Source organism: Coregonus clupeaformis, chromosome 7 (assembly GCF_020615455.1).
Source record: "Coregonus clupeaformis isolate EN_2021a chromosome 7, ASM2061545v1, whole genome shotgun sequence".
In the NCBI taxonomy this organism is placed as follows: domain Eukaryota; kingdom Metazoa; phylum Chordata; class Actinopteri; order Salmoniformes; family Salmonidae; genus Coregonus; species Coregonus clupeaformis.
Window position 1 is genome coordinate 7,460,519 of NC_059198.1, and position 19,710 is coordinate 7,480,228.

Below are 19,710 nucleotides of genomic sequence, written 5' to 3' on the forward strand. Positions count from 1 at the left end.
TGTGGATTGGGGAACGCTGTCAGCATGGCCACTGCCCTTTAAATAGGTCACTCATTGTTTCAAGCCACACCTCGCCACACCCACCAAATGGGAGCAAAACTACCTTAAAGTCTGTTCAAGAACATACCAGAAAGAATGCTTTGGGGAAACGTGTCGTTCAGTTCAAACCGTTCCGCAACGTAGAAAACGTTCAAGTGAACTGAATGCACCTTAGGTTTAGAGTATTTTTGTGTGCATGCACTTTTGATATATGAGGCCCCTTGATTGGGAAATGCTCATCTAACTCAATTTGTATTGCAATTATTGGAAATTCAGAATAAGGAAGGGAATACTATAGTATTTACAGAAATTTTAAGAAGCAAATAAACAAAAACATTATAGAATAGTCTACTAATGAAGACTCAGAGAATTGACATAATAATAATATAATATAATAATAATATGCCATTTAGCAGACGCTTTTATCCAAAGCGACTTACAGTCATGCGCGTATACATTTTTACATATGGGTGGTCCCGGGGATCGAACCCACTACCCTGGCGTTACAAGTGCCATGCTCTACCAATTGAGCTACAGAGGACCACGCATACAGTGGAGAAAAAAAGTATTTATTCAGCCATCAATTGTGCAAGTTCTCCCACTTAAAAAGATGAGAGAGGCCTGTAATTTTCATCATAGGTACACGTCAACTATGACAGACAAAATGAGGAAAAAAAATCCAGAAAATCACATTGTAGGATTTGTAATGAATTTATTTGCAAATTATGGTGGAAAATAAGTATTTGGTCACCTACAAACAAGCAAGATTTCTGGCTCTCACAGACCTGTAACTTCTTCTTTGAGGCTCCTCTGTCCTCCACTCGTTACCTGTATTAATGGCACCTGTTTGAACTTGTTATCAGTATAAAAGACACCTGTCCACAACCTCAAACAGTCACACTCCAAGAGCTGTCAAAGGACACCAGAAACAAAATTGTAGACCTGCACCAGGCTGGGAAGACTGAATCTGCAATAGGTAAGCAGCTTGGTTTGAAGAAATCAACTGTGGGAGCAATTATTAGGAAATGGAAGACATACAAGACCACTGATAATCTCCCTCGATCTGGGGCTCCACGCAAGATCTCACCCCGTGGGGTCAAAATGATCACAAGAACGGTGAGCAAAAATCCCAGAACCACACGGGGGGACCTAGTGAATGACCTGCAGAGAGCTGGGACCAAAGTAACAAAGCCTACCATCAGTAACACACTACGCCGCCAGGGACTCAAATCCTGCAGTGCCAGACGTGTCCCCCTGCTTAAGCCAGTACATGTCCAGGCCCGTCTGAAGTTTGCTAGAGTGCATTTGGATGATCCAGAAGAGGATTGGGAGAATGTCATATGGTCAGATGAAACCAAAATAGAACTTTTTGAAAGTCCGTGTTGCCCAGCGACAGCCCCAAAACATCACTGCTCTAGAGGAGATCTGCATGGAGGAATGGGCCAAAATACCAGCAACAGTGTGTGAAAACCTTGTGAAGACTTACAGAAAACGTTTGACCTGTGTCATTGCCAACAAAGGGTATATAACAAAGTATTGAGAAACTTTTGTTATTGACCAAATACTTATTTTCCACCATAATTTGCAAATAAAATCATTACAAATCCTACAATGTGATTTTCTGGATTTTTTTCCCTCATTTTGTCTGTCATAGTTGACGTGTACCTATGATGAAAATTACAGGCCTCATCTTTTTAAGTGGGAGAACTTGCACAATTGGTGGCTGACTAAATACTTTTTTCCCCCACTGTAAGTGGGCTTTACATAGTATATTTGCTTTGGCCTCACTCATCACTCAAATTAACCACCCTAACCCCCTGAAAGCATGTTGAGAGAGTACTGTAGATAATGGTTGAGAGATGGTTGAGAATGTGTTTATAAATAAAACCAGGTTTGCACAAAAACAGCTGCGATTCACCTTCTCAAAACTTATTCACAAGAACACGGGGAGTTGAGAAACGTGTTTTTGTTCTTGGTTTCTTTATTTTCCATTTGTCTTGTCAGGGCTCTGTATTTACATAGAGATCATCAGATGCAACAGAGCATGCCCAGCTTTACAAGACAAATTGACAGCACAGGCAAAACAGTGAGTAATGACGCACTCTTCTACTTCTTTCTAGGTTGTACTTCTTCTTTCTGTCTTCGTTCTCCATCAGCATGGTTTTATCCCTTTTTTTGTTTGACCAACTTTTTAATGAGTTTGTCATTTTTTCAGAAGGGAGTTACAGGTACTGGTATAACATTCAAAATCATATTAATTCAGATATATTCATACATTCAGTTATAGTATTTGCATTTCATATTTCATACTATCCTGTACCTGTGGGCAGCCACTCAACAGAAGAACAAGAAGAAGAACAAGATAAATGTATACAAAGACAGAGAACATCATCAACAGTTTTGTAATATTCTGTATGTAAGGAAAATAAACAAAAAAGGCTTCCCCTCCCCAACCCATTCCCCCCACTCCCTCAGTCCCCATCCCCTACTTTTTTATTTATCACAGTTTTCCTTAACCAATTATGTTATTTAGTGCAAGGCCGACAGACAAGTTCCTTACTTTCTCCCCCTTCCACTTTCCTCTTCCACTTTTGCGGTAAGGCTGCAATTATTTGGTTGAAATTTTGGGTAGAGCAGACATTTCCATATGTTTTTGTTAGCTGCATGTGCGACATAACTCCACCAGTCCTACCGATGATATCATTTACGAAGATTATACGTTTTTTAAACATTCTGTCAAAAAATAAAGGTTTTTTGTCAATTAGTATATTTGAATTTAACCACAATATTTGTTTCATTATTTGTTCTGTCGTTTCTGGAGGATTAAATTTTTTACATTTTACATTTACGTCATTTTTAGCTGACGCTCTTATCCAGAGCGACTTACAGTTAGTGCATACATTATTATTTTCATACTGGCCCCCCATGGGAAACGAACCCACAACCCTGGCGTTGCAAACGCCATGCTCTATCAACTGAGCTACCTCCCTGCCTGCCATTCCCTCCCCTACCCTGGACGACGCTGGGCCAATTGTGCGCCGCCCCATTGGTCTCCCGGTTGCGGCCGGCTACAGCAGAGCCTGGATTCGAACCAGGATCTCTAGTGGCACAGCTAGCACTGCGATGCAGTGCCTTAGACCAACTTTCTATGGCTTGTTTTAGAAATAGTGATATTTGGGAGATGATTTCCTTTTCAAATAACTGAAAATGAGTTGTTGTAATCTGAATAAAGGGAAAAAGGCCTTTCTTGAACATTGGGTGAGACAATCTTACTAATTTGCTTGAGAACCAGTGCCTCTTTTATCTTGCTGCAAATTTGAATTAAGCTTAAAGTATTCTGTAGAATAGGGACCTTAGCAGTCATACGGACAGAGACTCAGCAAGAGGCAAGGCAGGTTGAAGTGCTCAAAGTGTAGATTTAGGAGATTATAGCTACACGTCTTAGTGATCCAACGGTGGAGGTGCCATATAATACAAAATGTCAATCAAATTGTCTTCGAAGATTTACTACATTGACTATACACTGGCAACAGCCAAAAGAAAAAGCCTGTGTATCAGGCTTAACCTATCATAGCTGAACAGACACAGGTAAGGCAAGTGCCAGCTCCCATGAACAAATTGGCCTCAAAGGACCTCAAAGGGGTACAGAACAATTTGGCCCCGCCCAGGATCATACCATTAGCCTACTAAATTATAATGAGGGGATTCAATTAAGCTGGCCCGGGTGGGCGGAGTTTGCACCGGGTGTAAACTGATTGCATTCCTTTTGGAACCAGGATGCCTCCCTGGCGTGAACCAGCTGCCCCTTTCTGGCCAACGGCGAAGTCCAAAAGTGCTCAAAACAAAAGTGGCGTTGGTTAAACACATGGAGTAATGAATAGGATTCAGTGTTTTCACATCTAAAAGTGTTTGCTCTCTTGATACCGGAGTACCGGAGTGCCAAGTCTAGGTCCAAAAGACTTCTCAACAGCTTCTACCCCCAAGCCATAAGACTCCTGAACAGCTAATCATGGCTACCCGGACTATTTGCACTGCCCCCCCACCCCATCCTTTTTACGCTGCTGCTACTCTGTTAAGTATTTATGCATAGTCACTTTAACTCTACCCACATGTACATATTACCTCAACTACCTCAACTAGCCGGTCCCCCCGCACATTGACTCTGCAACGGTACCCCCCTGTATATATAGCCTCCCTACTGTCACTTTATTTTACTGTATATATAGCCTCCCTACTGTCACTTTATTTTACTTCTGCTCTTTTTTTCTCAACAATTTTTTTGTTGTTGTTTTATTCTTACTTTTTTTGTTTAAAATAAATGCACTGTTGGTTAAGGGCTGTAAGTAAGCATTTCACTGTAATGTCTGCACCTGTTGTATTCGGCGCATGTGACCAATAAAATTTGATTTGATTTGATTTGATTTGATAAAAATGCATATCTTCTTTATCTGCCTTCCCAAGTAGGTCTTAAACTAGTTAGAAAAACATACAGTATTCTTTATGGAAAAGACGTGTGTTTCAGAACGATGCACCATGCTGCCTTGTCCACAATATGGGCAGCGTAGATTACCGGGCAGCCCAGATTATTGTTAGATTTGAAAAGGGCGCTCCTCCCTCACCTCTTTTACCTGTTCATGTCACGGGCCATAGCCCGGCACAACCCGTGGCAGCTTAATCGAATCCCCTCAATTACAGCCAGTAAACTGGTTCTGCAATGTAAAAGGCAATTTCCCTGTCCTTCATTCAATTGATAAATTCAACTAATCTGTTCTTGGCGATACTTTCTTCTTTCTCGATTCTGTAAAAAGTGTATCTGATAAATGTCTGTGTCCAGGTGGTTCTCCAAAAGCCAGAGAAGATTCAGAAAGATATGAAATCCATGTTTTACACCAAGTGAGAAGTTCCCTTGACATTTTAGCAGCCAGACATCTTACATTTCCAAACATCTTTGCAGGAACAAGTCATTTCTATGTGATGCGGCCGTGGCCAAGTGTAGAAGTAGATGACAGCGCGTCACACAGTGCTACCAAAACAAAGATCTACACACGCAAAAGGCATTTCTCACTTGATACAAAACATGGATTTAATATATTTCTGAATATTCTCTAGCTTTTCGAGAACCACCTGCAACTGGACACGGACATTTATAATATACACTTTTTGCCGAATCGAGAACAAAGAAAGTATCGACAAGAACAGGTTAGTTGAAAAATTCCTTGCTTTCAATTAGCCATGCTGCAATGGGTATGGAGCACCACATATCCCGTTAACAATTCTGTAGCTAACATTGTAGATGACTGCGAAATGACAGGGATTAACGGTAAATGCATTACGGCTGACAGGCCTATATATTTTGCAGGGGAATTGATAAACATCACAAAACAAACTCACAGAATGAAACAAATGAATTGGTGGGAGGCAGAGGGCACATGATTCCATCCAATGATGTATATAAACCCTGGATTGCTGATGCTATGTATTGGCCAATTATAGGCTATGAAGCTACTGGCTGCCATATTGGTAGGCCTACTCCACAGAAGGAGCTGTCCTCCATAGGAATTAATAGAATTGTACAGTAATTAAATGTAAGTATTTTGTTGTTGTAGTGGAGACAGTAACATTAGTGCTCTCAAAATGTTTTACTTTAAGGGAAAAATATATATTTTTATTTGTAAAAATTATATATACAGTATGTTCAGTTCACATAATGTAATTTAAAATGTGCATTAGGGTGTCTGTAATAGAATATACTTGGCAAAAACGAATGTATACATTCATAAATGCATTTCTACTGTATATCTTCCAAAATCTTTTTTACAGTGGTGGAGGAGCACAAAAATGGCTGCAAAGTGGCTTCAAATCAGCCTCCGGGATTCATCTAAGGTTTATACACATCATTGCCTCCATTCCATCGGTAATAACCGCTGTGTGACTGAGAGAATATTGGTGGTGTGAGGAACCTATAGCACTCACTTCACCATATAGGCCTGTTCGTTGATTGTCCAACATTCATATCCAGTTTTATTTTGTCATGTAGGCTATAAGGGCAAAGTGGGCTACTGTGAGAGATCATCATTTTTTAAGATGCATTTTAATTACAGTAGGCTAACAACGACAAGATCTGATCTATGGTCAAGCCACACCACAAGCATAATATCTCTAGGCTTGATGGTTGGGTATTTCCAGAGATTACAAAAAAATCCTTATATGGCTTCTGAATTGCAAAGCCACATTTAGTTGCCTGTTGTGATTGTCTGAGGCTGTGTTATGCTACTTAAGCGTTTACCGCAGAGCAGGCCTCAAAATGGATGACATCCCTTTCTCCCCACTCCCTGCCATCAGTGAGAGAATAACTTCTGACCTCAGCCATCGTCTCCCTCACTTTGTTTTGTTAAGATGGTTTGTATCCAAACCTTAACCAGAGAATTTGCATAAGTCTCAAACCTTCTGATAACAGAGTTTTGGATGGTGTGCAAATTGTGATGTTTTTCTTGGGATGTACGTATGGGTTAGACTGGGTGAGGGTATTCTTTGTATTCAGCGCTGGAAGAGGGATCTGTCAGGATGAGCTACTGTTCTCTGTCTCTACTCCTGGGTGAGTGGACTGATATTTCAGTCTTTTATCCCAAATGATCACCATGTAGTATTACTGTCTGCCCTTGACTTTGTGTCCTCTCCTTCCTTTCAGGTTCTCTGTTCATCATTGGGACTTTGTCTTATCCTGCTGGTAAGTACCCACTGGGCACAGACTGGTTGAATCAACATTGTTTCCACGTCATTTCAATGAAATTACGTTGAACCAACATGGAATAGATGTTGAATTGATGTCTTTGCCCAGTGGGAAGTTCTATAACCCCTGCATGTTCTTATTTTTATTCTATCTGATCAGTTTGATTTTGAGTTCTGATATTTGGCAAGCGTGGTTAACAGTACAGCAGTAACTCGTCCTAGGGCAATGTGTCCAATTTCTCCTGATGGCCCATAACTAAACCCTGGCATTGCAGCTATATTTTTTATTGTCTTCTTCTTCTTCTTCCACCCAGGTTCCTGTGATGGCTACACGGCTCTGGATGAGCCTCGACGTAACTATCTTTTCACCTCTTTCTCTATGCCTGGCTTCCCCATCAATACCGACATACAGCGAACAAACATATGGGTGCGCTACATTGGGATCGGAGGGGACACCGTCATTTCAGTATGTGCCCCACTCTATTACGGCGGGGTATATTATCCCATGTATTTGACTTTTACACATCCTCAGTCTGAGTCAGAGACTCCAACAACGGGCTACGCATGTGGAAACGTGGGTGGATGCTGTAATTACAATGTAGCTATTCAAGTGATCTACTGCTCTTCTGGAGGATTCTATGTGTACAAGCAAGTGAACAACCACCCAATCAATCACATGGGTTATGTGACATGTGAGTAGCGAGTATAGAAATCCCCTGCTTTTTATATGACTTGTACAGTACTCTTACCACACATGTTATTGTCTATTTAACTGTTAAGTGTATTGAGCTGTTTAAATGCACTTTATCTTTGAAGTTTAATTGATGGATTGGTGTATAGTAAAAAAGTTGTAAAGCATAAAGCAAGCTACTTGTTTTTGAAGCAGTCAATCTGTTAAGGTCACACAGACATTATATTTGACTTGAAGTGAACCTGCTTTTGCGTCTCATTGCTCCAACCTAAAATAGTAGACTGTTAAAGTAGACTCTCTGTGTGTCTCTTCTCTCTGTCCAGACCATAGGAACTGTGTAGCAGGCTCCTGTGGTCCCCTTGCAAAGTGCAGTACGACCAAAAATGGAGGCTGTGAATGTGTCTCTGGATACAAGATACCTCCAACACATCTACCCACAAACGAATCCTACGGCTGCCAAGGTAGAAGTGCCGCAGGGTAATCCAGTTTAACTCAAGCAATGGGTGCTATTTAGGAGCTATGCCCACGGACTGTGTGGTTATATCTGTTTGATCAGTTAAGACAGTATGATGGTTGTTCATTCAGCAGAGACCCACCGGTACAGTACACTGCACTTCTCACATGGAAATAAAAATAGGCAGTCACAAATTGGAATTGGATTGTTTAAACTGGTTGATTTATCGTGTGTGTGTGTGTGTGTGTGTGTGTGTGTGTGTGTGTGTGTGTGTGTAGAACAGGGACAGGGGTAGGCACACTTTTTGGTTCAAGGCCCACATCAGGATTCAGAAATTCAACGGCAGATTCGTTAGTCAAAATTAATTTCAAGGACAGAAAAAAAGGTGGTTATTTGAAGATGTGTACACTGAAGCCGTTCTTCTATTCCCCCCCCCCAAAAAAAGTGTTTCTTAAAAAACAATCCACTGCAGGCCGCATTGAATCAACCCACCCTTGATGTAGAACATAGCCTCTAACCCTGTCCTAACTCTCCCCAACAGATATCAATGAGTGTGCGAAGACTGCTAATCTCTGCGGTCCGCATTCCAACTGTACTAATTTACCAGGAGCCTACAACTGTAGCTGTCTCGAGGGGTTCGCACCCTCAGACCGAGCCTTAGCACTCAACCCGTCCCGCAACCCCTGCACAGGTGGGTTTATCACACATACACCTACTGCACCAATCATATCAATGACATGATGCCAGAGTTTGAATTTCATGGCTGCTATGAATAACATACCTGCATTTTTTGCTGTTTTTAACTTTGTGAATATGTACGTGTGAATTTTCCTGCTGCCTCCTGTGTAAGCAAGATTTTAAAAAAGACACAAAAAATAATATACCTTAACGTTGTCTAGTTTTGTGTGCAAACCACACTTTGATTTGTGGAACTTTGTAAATATTGGTGTATTAAATCTATGTCTCCCCAGATGTGAATGAGTGTGTGGAGATTGAGAAGGTCTGTGGTGGTTTCGGTGAATGTACAAACACACAAGGAAATTACACCTGCACCTGTTACAAGGGATGCAAGCCTGACGGACCCTTCAACTGTCAAGGTCTCTGAACAGCACTGACACTAGTTTCCTGTGATAAATCTGATTAAACTTTTAAAATGTTTTAATATAAACCATTTATTTATATAAGGACAGGTACAACATTGACATATTGAATGGATAACAACTGCATTGCATCATTACACCTAACTTACGCTAATTTAATCCAGTCCTAGACCCCAGCAAGACCAACCCCTGTAGAGGTACTGTGTTGTCTCACTACTGTTGTCGTTAACATACTGTATCATGGGGCATTGACTAGGTTTGCATCCCAAATAGCACCCTATTCTCTATGTAGTGCTCTACTTTCGACCAGGTCTGGTCAAAAGAAGTGCACTACTGTATAAAGAGAATAGGGTGCCATTTGGGACACAACCTAGGTCTAGGATAAGATAATGGTGTTAGGCGATTCTTGGCCTGTATTCACAAAGTGTCTCAGAATAGGAGTGCTGATCTAGGATACACATTTCCTTTTAGATCACTTATATTCAATTATATTAAGTTTATACAAAAAGTCAATATTTGCAGTGTTGACCCTTCTTTTTCAAGACCTCTGCAATCCGCCCTGGCATGCTGTCAATTAACTTCTGGGCCACATCCTGACTGATGGCAGGCCATTCTTGCATAATGAATGCTTGGAGTTTGTCAGAATTTGTGGGTTTTTGTTTGTCCACCCGCCTCTTGTGGATTGACCACAAATTCTCAATGGGATTAAGGTCTGGGGAGTTTCCTGGCCGTGGACCCAAAATGTTGATGTTTTGTTCCCCGAGCCACTTAGTTATCACTTTTGCCTTATGGCAAGGTGCTCCATCATGCTGGAAAAGGCATTGTTCGTCACCAAACTGTTCTTGGATGGTTGGGAGAAGTTGCTCTCGGAGGATGTGTTGGTACCATTCTTTATTCATGGCTGTGTTCTTAGGCAAAATTGTGAGTGAGCCCACTCCCTTGGCTGAGAAGCAAACCCACACATGAATGGTCTCAGGATGCTTTACTGTTGGCATGACACAGGACTGATGGTAGCGCTCACCTTGTCTTCTCCGGACAAGCTTTTTTCCGGATGCCCCAAACAATCGGAAAGGGGATTCATCAGAGAAAATGACTTTACCCCAGTCCTCAGCAGTCCAATCCCTGTACCTTTTGCAGAATATCAGTCTGTCCCTGATGTTTTTCCTGGAGAGAAGTGGCTTCCTCGCTGCCCTTCTTTACACCAGGCCGTCCTCCAAAAGTATTTGCCTCACTGTGCGTGCAGATGCACTCACACCTGCCTGCTGCCATTCCTGAGCATGCTCTGCACTGGTGGTGCCCCGATCCCGCAGCTGAATCAACTTTAGGAGACGTCCTGGCGCTTGCTGGACATTCTTGGGTGCCCTGAAGCCTTCTTCACAACAATTGAACATCTCTCCTTGAAGTTCTTGATGATCCGATAAATGGTTGATTTAGGTGCAATCTTACTAGCAGCAATATCTTTGCCTGTGAAGCCCTTTTTGTGCAAAGCAATGATGACGGCACGTGTTTCCTTGCAGGTAACCATGGTTAACAGAGGAAGAACAATGATTTCAAGCACCACCCTCCTTTTAAAGCTTCCAGTCTGTTATTCTAACTCAATCAGCATGACAGAGTGATCTCCAGCCTTGTCCTCGTCAACACTCTCACCTGTGTTAATGAGATAATCACTGACATGATGTCAACTGGTCCTTTTGTGGCAGGGCTGAAATGCAGTGGAAATGTTTTTTGGGGATTAAGTTCATTTTCATGGCAAAGAAGGACTTTGCAATTAATTGCAATTCATCTGATCACTCTTCATAACATTCTGGAGTATATGCAAATTGCCATCATTAAAACTGAGGCAGCAGACTTTGTGAAAATTAATATTTGTGTCATTCTCAAAACTTTTGACCACGACTGTATATCCGTTACAGTATGTGTGTATATCCCTGTGAGTGTGTGTTTCTCCCTGCAGACATAGATGAGTGTGCTGACACCCCTGGTCTATGTGGTCTCCACTCTGTGTGTACCAATGCACCGGGGACCTTCCACTGTTCCTGTGTGGAAGGATACTTCTCCTCCACTGGAGTACTGTGGGAAACTAATGTCACTGTGTGTGATAGTGAGTCATACTTGTATTATTTGGAAATATATTATGTACAGAAGAGGTCCAGTGTAGTGAAATGCTTGGGAGATCAGATGGGAACTTGATATATTATTTTCTCTCTTTTCTCTCTCTCTCCTCTCTCTTTATTTATTTATCTCTCTCTCTCTCCCTCTCTCTCTCTCTCTCTCTCTCTCTCTCTCTCTCTCTCTCTCTCTCTCTCTCTCTCTCTCTCTCTCTCTCTCTCTCTCTCTCTCTCTCTCTCTCTCTCCCCTCACAGGTGTTGATGACATTATAGCCTCCATAGTTCCCCCAGAGGTAAGTGGTTGGAAACACACAGGGCTTTAGAATCTGGTTGTGTTGATGTTGACATGCTGATGTTGTTTTGATGTTGTGCTGATGTTGTATCTGTGTTCCCGCTGCAGGGCCAGTCTAAGGAGATGTACTTCCTCTACCAGATGAACCAACAGCTGAGGGAGAACCCTGACATCGTCCTATCAGAGGGGGTCAGTACAACTAGCCCAGTCCAGAAACAACCCCTAGCTCTTACTATCTATTCTAGACACTTCTGTAGACCTTGGGCCATATGTATCTAGTCTCTCAGAGTAGGAGTGCTGATCCAAGATCAGGTTCCCCCTGTCCATGTAATTTTATTTATGTGATCTAAAAGTTTAAACAGATCCTAAATCAGCACTCCTACTCTGAGATGCTTGATACAAACGGCCACTGACATGCTCATTCATTGATCTCTGGCACCACTTAGTGGATCATTTCGATATGGGTCAGGTTTCAGTACATAGTTCTATTCCCCACCCAGAGGGTCCTGTTTTATGTCTCCACATGCTAACTTATGTCATTGTATCTCTCCCTCCGTTCTTCTGTCCCTTCTTTCTCTCCCATTTTATTTTTTCCTCAGTCAGTGACAAACAGCCTCTCCACAGCCCTGGTAATGCCCCCTTCCAACTCTGTCTCATGTTTTAAGTAATAATAATCGGAGTAGGGTTAGTTTGTTTTAGTCAAGGCAGTATGTTTATCATTGAGTACCTTTACATGCACACTAATAATTTGATATTAAACTGATTATGGCAGAAGGCCGAGTATGGCATTAGTCATTTAAACACCTTACTCTGCTTATCTTAAGGTCATAATTGAAGTAAGCATACGCAGATTAAAACACCTGGTTTTGTGAGCAATCTTTCTCATTATTAGGACACGTAAACAGCTTAATCGGCGTTCCAGCGGTGTATTTGATCTTATATGCGAGTGAAGTGAGTTCGCAAAAACTGAAATGATGCGTCTTATAAATTAAAGTTCGGACATACACATGTCCGAACTCAGAATCCAATAGTCTTCGCAAAATTAACATGGTTACTGTGGTAGAACGTTTATTTTGATTGGCGATTTCCTGCATTTATCAAAAGGCCCATCCGTAGCCTGATCTCAGATGTGTCAATGTAAACAGGATTATTAGGGAAATCGTTCTTCTTGCAAAGCATGTAAACGTTTTAATCGAACTATTATATTAACCAGACTATCCACAATAATCACATTATTGTGTGCATGAAACCATGCTCGTTCATTAATTCAATAATTAATTCCTCTATTATTTCATAAATTCATCCATCTATCCATTTCCTTAGAAGGTGTCCGGAGTTGGAAGCATCTCAGCGCAGAAGGCCAGTACAGGCCAGGTGTGGAGTGGGGCTGGAAAGGATGGCGGGGAGTCTGGCAGTGTGGTCCTGAAGATCTCAGAGCTCCTGGTGAATGCCTTAGTGGACCCTTCTCAGGGCGGGGTCAACAAAAGCATACAGACACCTGAGCTGGGTAAGAAGAACCATTACCACAGTATGGACCTACATACAGCCCCTACCACCTTTCCATCCTTAATATAAGGAATTTGAAATTATTTATATTTTTACTTTTTCTTTTGATACTTAAGTATATTTTAGCAAATACATTTACTTTTGATACTTAAGTATATTGAAAACCAAATACTTTTAGAGTTTTACTCAAATAGGATTTTACTGGGTGACTTTCATTTTTACTTGAGTCATTTTCGGTTAAAGTATCTTTACTTTTACTCAAGTATGATATTTGGGTACTTTTTCCACCACTGCACATACTCTCTCCCTCATTCTCCCCATATAAAATAATACTTGTACTGTAAATGTGTATGTTAGATATTAGTCTGCAGGTAATCGAGGCCAACAGTACAGACACCTCCTCCCTCTCAGCCAGGGGAAACACCATGGACATCAACCTACAGGCTCTGGCCAGAAACAATAATGGTGAGATAGACCAGACACAACTGTATAGTGGTGATTAAGATGACAATGAAGAATATCACCATGATGATGTCTATTATGGGAATCATACTGATGATAATGATACTGATGATGATGGTGGTGATGATGACTATTGCGGGAGCGATGATGATGATGATGATTCTGATGATGATGGTGGTGTTGGTGATGATGACTATTCCGGGGGTGATGATGACGATGAAGGTTCTGAGTGTTATTTAACGACAGCCCCCTACTCTGTGTCCCTAGGTACAGCATCAGCAGTATTCCTGACAGTCAGTGGGATGGAGAGCCTTCTGGGCGCTAGCTTCTTGCAGACAGAAAACCACACAGAGATGTTGTCTGATGTCATCACCGCCACACTGCCCAAGATCAACCACACCCAGCTCTCTGAGCCTGTCAACTTCACCATGCACCACAAGAGGGTATGTCGTCTGTCTGTCTGTCTGTTTGTCTGTGTGTCTGTCTGTCTGATTGTACAGTCGACTTTCCTGCCAGTTCTTGATTATGGTGACGCCATTTACCAGATTGCAGCAGCCACTACTCTTACAACTTTGGATGCCATCTACCATAGCGCCATTTGTTTTATTACTGGTGACAGATTTAATACTCACCACTGCATCCTGTATCAAAAGGTTAGCTAGTCCCCATTAATGTCCCGTAGATCAATTCATTACTCCCTTTTTGTTTACAAAGCCCTACTACATAAGCTTCCAAATTACCTAACTTTGTTGCTAACGTATAAAAGCATGAGATCCCAGACCCGTTCACAGGGTTGGTTAACTTCAGATTCCACGGGTTTCCAAGGAATGAGTTAAATCCGCTTTTAGTTTTCATGCTCCACATTTTTGGAATCACAAATTCATTACATTTGGATTCCCTGGTGGCACTAGGGCATTTAAAACCCTGATGATAAATCAATTCACAGAGGTGTGCAATTGTTTTTGATTGATTGATTTTAATAACTTGTTTATGAGGGTTGTGATGTTAGTAATGTTCTAATGTAATGTACTTGTTATTTGTAGTTTTCTCAATTATTATTTTACTTTATGTTCTAAAGGCACCATTGAAAATGAGACCCTGGTCTCAATTGTGCTCCCCTGATTAAATACAAGCAAATAAATGCCTGTCTGTCTGTGTATGCCAGCCTGCCTGCCTGTCTGTCTAACTCTCTATTTCTCTCTCTCTCTCCTTCTCCCTCTCTCCCTCTCTCCCTCTCTCCTTCTCCTTCTCCCTCTCTCCTTCTCCTTCTCCCTCTCTCCCTCTCTCCCTCTCTCCTCCATCTCTCCCTCTCTCCTTCTCCCTCTCTCCTTCTCCCTCTCTCCTTCTCCCTCTCTCCTTCTCTCCCTCTCTCCTTCTCCCTCTCTCCCTCTCTCCTTCTCCCTCTCTCCTTCTCTCCCTCTCCCTCTCTCCTTCTCCCTCTCTCCTTCTCCCTCTCTCCTTCATCCTCTCTCCCTCTCTCCCTATCTCCCTCTCTCTCTCTCCCTCTCCCTCTCTCCCTATCCCTCTCTCCCCACTCTCTGTCTCTGTCAGCTGTAGCGAAGCACTAGAAAATCATTCCATTATGAGGCATCTACACTCACATATTCTCTGTCTGTTTGTCTGGCTGGCTAGCTGGCTATCTGTTTGTCTGTCTATACATCCCTCCATCCCTCATAGCATACTATCAGTATCTAAACCTGTATCTATCTCTCTTTCTCTCTCTCTCTCTCTCTCTCTCTCTCTCTCTCTCTCTCTCTCTCTCTCTCTCTCTCTCTCTCTCTCTCTCTCTCTCTCTCTCTCTCTCTCTCTCTCTCTCTCTCTCTCTCTCTCTCTCTCTCTCTCTCTGTCTCTGTCTCTGTCTCTGTCTCTGTCTGTCTGTCTGTCTGTCTCAGAGGTTGGCTGAGCCTGGCCTGATGACCTGTGTGTACTGGAAGGACAGAGGAGTGGAATATGGGAATGGAACAGAGGGGAAGATGAGGCATTGGTCAGTGGACGGCTGTTGGGTCGTGTTCTCCGATGAGAACTACACAGTGTGCAGCTGTTCTCACCTCTCTACATTTGCCCTCATCATGCAGACTGGGGAGGTACAGGCTCAGCCGTGTGGGTGTGTGTGTGGGTATGAGCGATTGTGTGTTTTGGTGTTTTGGTGCACACATTAGTGTGTGTGTTTTCATCCTTATGTGTGTGCCTCCATCCTTCCAGACTGTGTCGGAGGACAATCCCTTCCTAGAGTGGGTGAACAGAATGTGTGTGATTGTGGGCCTGGTCTTCTTTGCTCTGGCCATCCTCACCTTCCTGCTGTGTAGCTGGAATCCTAAGATCAACAACACAGCCCGCCTCCACCTCTGCCTCTGCCTCTTCCTGTCCCATCTGCTGCTCCTATTGGATTACACCTACATCACTCACAAGGTACTGGGTTAGGAAAGAAAGTTCATTTGTGTGTACATGTCTTTTTCGTTCTCTTTTTGTGTGTGTGTGTGTGTGTGTGTGTGTGTGAGTGTGTGTGAGTGCATGCTGGGTTCTGCGTGTGAGCATGTCCATGTGTTTATTTCTATCTCATAGTCCTCTCTGTCTCCAGCTGGTGTGCTCCATCATGGCAGGTCTTCTCCACTTCCTGGTAGTGGCCAGTTTCCTGTGGATGCTGCTGGAGGCGCTCCAGCTCTACCTGCTGGTCCAGAGACTCTCCAGGATCCAGGTCATCCAGAGGGACGGCCTCCAGAAGAAATACCTCTACCTGATTGGCTATGGCATCCCCCTGGTGATCGTGGGCGTGTCTGCAGCGGTGAAGCAAGACGGCTATGGGGGAACTAAAGTGTGAGTAGAAATTGTGTACACACACACACACACACACACACACATTCTCTCTCTTGCACTAACACACACTTACAAGACATGTTCATTTGTTTCTGTGTTTCAGATGCTGGCTGAAGCCAGAACAATACTTTACCTGGGCTGTGTTAGGGCCAGTGTGTACTGTCCTAGCAGTGAGTGGATCTACACGCACACACACACATATGCATGCACACACACACACACACACACACAAACAAACACACACTGACCTCCTTATGCTTCTTCCACAGCTGAACTGGATATTGTTCTGTGTTACTATCTGGAGTTTGAGACCTACCTTGGCCAACATGAAGAGTGATGTCTCACAGTCCAAAGACACCAGGTGTGTGTGTACATATGTTTGTGAACATACAGTAACTAAACCATATGTAATGTGTATGTTTGTTGATACCGATGGGAATACGTGGTAGTGTTAGTGTTCTTGTCTCTTCATATGAATCCATATGATGTTTTTACACCATTCCATCTCTCACCCCCCCACCCCTACCCCCCTCTCACTCAGACTGATCATCTTTAAGATCCTGGCACAGTTTGTGATCCTGGGTTGTACCTGGGTGCTGGGCTTTTTCCAGTCCACCATGGTCTTCAAGTACCTCTTCATCGTGCTCAACTCCCAGCAGGGCACCTTCCTCTACATCGTTCACTGTCTCTTCAACAAGGAGGTAGACCTACACCACAAGCACACACACACACACACACACACACTCACATACACACACGTGCACACACACACACACACACACACACACACACACACAAACACACACACACACAAACACGCACACCTTCTTAATCTCCCCTCTGTCTGCCCTCCACAATCCATCATACTTCTTAACCTCCCCTCCCTATACTCCACAACTTCCTGATAACTCACCCTTTGTGTCTTTTTATGTTGTATGGTTTTGGTATGTTTATAATATTGTACTTATAATAAGTGTTGTGTTGTATTTTGAAAGGTGAGGAAGTAGTACTGGAGGTGTTACTGTGTTTTACAGTGTGCTCTGTGTGTTGTGTATTGTATCATAGGTACGTGATGAGTACAGGAAGTGGCTGGGCTGTTCTTCCAGCTCCTCTACTCCAGACTCTATGGTAAGTCTATACCCTCCTCACTCATCACTAGTTCTTAAATCTATGTGTGGCTTCCTCTTTTTTCCAGGCTGAATGTAATGTTACTGAATGACCCTCTGGTATTCTTTTACCACAGAAAGGCTAACCTGTTGAGGTCTTGTTTTTCCAACAGAAAGGAGCACCTTCAGTCTCTGAAGACCTGGACAAGGCTGGCAAATAGAGACAAAACAAAGGAACACAGCCAGGATGAGAGCAACATGATAAGTTACCATCAGACCTTCAAAGCATTTCAGCACCGTGGGCCTCCACGGTATATCTTTCAATGTACACTGTACACATTAAGTATGAGAGCGAGAGAGAGAGGTGGGTTTTTATGGATGCTAATGACTCAGATGACACAGCCTGACCTTTTGTAATGACTAATATTTCCTTTATCTATTTAAAACAATGTTTTATTATCCTGCAAATGTATTTATAGAATGTCATATTTATCAATTATGTACACAGTAGTTACAGCATAATTACCTGTGTGCAAAATAAACAAATGAAAATGTCTAGGTTGCAGTTGTTTTTATATAAATAAATAACTGCATCTCTACCTGCTTTGAGTCTAGCATTTACCATTGGATTGTCCCTCAGGGACAATAATGATTTATTCAATGGAATCCCTGTGGCTGAGCCCAGATAAGAAAGTCTCAGGCAGCTGCAGTCTGAAGTGTTTTGAGAGCAGAGAGACTGGGTTTCCAGACACAGATGGCACAGGAGTGGTGAGGAGCGGACAGGAGGGCATCCTCTCAGAGCTATAATAGAATAGCTGGAAGAGAACCACAGTTATAGACAGACAGTACTGCACTTGCATTCTATTGTAATGCCCTCTTTTCACCACATGGCGACAGCACCTAATCATCAATGCTCTCGGTCTCATTGGAGTTAGGAGTTAAAGCGAGTACGCAGTTCTCCTGTTGATGGCGAGATACCATTGGGTGCAGGCTTTTGTTCCAGCCTAGCCATGATTCAATTGATTAACAAACAATGAAAACCTGGTGGGGTTTTAGGGAGAGAGAGGGAGAAAGACAAAAAGATGGAGATGGATAGATATATGGCAGGAAAAGTCAACGGGAGGAGGAGATATAGAGGCATACAGAGATGGATGGAAAGAAAGGGAGATTCGAAGACTGGTGAATGCAGCAGCAGGAGTGAAAGATAGTACAATAGGGGGACAGAAGAAGAAGAAGAAGAAGAAGAAGAAGAAGAAGAGGAGGAGGAGGCTGGGTGTGGGGTGTTTTGCTCCGAGTTACAGTGCTGCTATTCTCTTTGCCTGTTACCATGGGAACACAGCTGCAGTGCTCGCTGGAGTCGTGCTGGTCTGTCAGCCGGGAAACTCTGTTTGGTAAACAGTCTTGCTCTTTGAGTTCGAATGTGTTAGACTTTGTCAAAATAGTCAGGAATAAACTCCAAACCATGTTAGAAATCGATGCAGTGCGGCTGGGGGTGTTTAGTATGCAAAGTTGCCAGGCAGCTAACAAATCACCCACTGGGCACAGATGTCAGTTGAAAGTCTAGGTTTAATTGAAATTTGGTTGAGTTGTCAACTAACGTGAATTCCACGTGAAATCAACAAAAAGAATGCACCATGTTATTGGATTTAGGTTAAAGGTTGATTCAACCAGTTTTGCCCAGTGGGCAGTCATTTACTGAATTCCAAATCAATACCCAGTCCTCCTCAACTATCCTCCAGGCACTCCTTTAGATCTGAAAAGAGCGGATAGGTTAACATGGTAATTGCTTTACTTTGCTGTTTAATTGGATGGGTGATATTTTCCATAGCCTAAGGGGCAGAGGTCGATTTAGTATTTCAGTAAAAGTCTTCCATAATGAGTCTGTAATTATGCTTAAAGCCTCTGAGATGTAGTGGATCTTTCTGTCCAACAGGCCTGGGGGTTAGTTAGTGATACAGTGGGATGACCAATATGTTACGAATTCCCTGCCAGTGACTCTTAGCACACCATCTCACAGCGCTCTCAGAGAAACAAACTCTGTAACTTTCTAACTTCTGCAGTAGACTACCCTCCCCCACTGGAGCCAAGCAGGCCAGGGGGGTTAAAAACTGGCTCTTCACACCTAGGGCCCTGGCCACCGATTTGTTGCTAGGGGTCCTGGTTGCCAGGGGCCTTATCACATTGTGGGGTCATCACAGGCGGTCAGCTTGGGTCCCAGATCAGAAACTCCTGCCTCCCCGTCTGTCTACTTCAAGCAGTCACAGAGAGCAGCAAGCTCATCTCTATCCTGCACAACAACAGCTGGACTCATATTTAATTTAATATTTTTTTTTTGTGTCATTTAGCAGACGCTCTTATCCAGAGCGACTTACAGTGCATACATTCTTTTTTTTTCATACCCCCTGTGGG

General features: G+C 42.8%; 1 protein-coding gene across 1 annotated transcript; it reads left to right on the forward strand.

Moving 5' to 3' along the window:
• The first annotated feature begins 6,343 nt into the window (after positions 1-6,343).
• On the forward strand, positions 6,344-17,804 carry LOC121570752 (adhesion G protein-coupled receptor E2-like). The gene is made up of 21 exons (XM_045221011.1): positions 6,344-6,380; positions 6,728-6,766; positions 7,083-7,460; positions 7,783-7,920; positions 8,455-8,604; positions 8,885-9,010; positions 10,968-11,114; positions 11,377-11,414; positions 11,522-11,602; positions 12,013-12,042; positions 12,737-12,920; positions 13,277-13,384; positions 13,649-13,824; positions 15,274-15,465; positions 15,584-15,790; positions 15,960-16,195; positions 16,299-16,365; positions 16,465-16,556; positions 16,737-16,896; positions 17,261-17,323; positions 17,475-17,804. Exons 1-21 carry the CDS (start codon positions 6,344-6,346, stop codon positions 17,520-17,522), a joined length of 2,697 nt encoding a protein of 898 aa, XP_045076946.1. The 3' UTR covers positions 17,523-17,804.
• The last annotated feature ends 1,906 nt before the right edge of the window (positions 17,805-19,710 follow it).

Coding starts and splice junctions, on each gene's coding strand:
- LOC121570752 (XM_045221011.1), top strand. CDS start 6,344: ATGGATGACATCCCTTTCTCCCCACTCCCTGCCATCA. Junction 7,921..8,454: donor CGAATCCTACGGCTGCCAAG/GTAGAAGTGCCG, acceptor TCTCCCCAACAG/ATATCAATGAGTGTGCGAAG. Junction 11,115..11,376: donor TAATGTCACTGTGTGTGATA/GTGAGTCATACT, acceptor CTCCCCTCACAG/GTGTTGATGACATTATAGCC.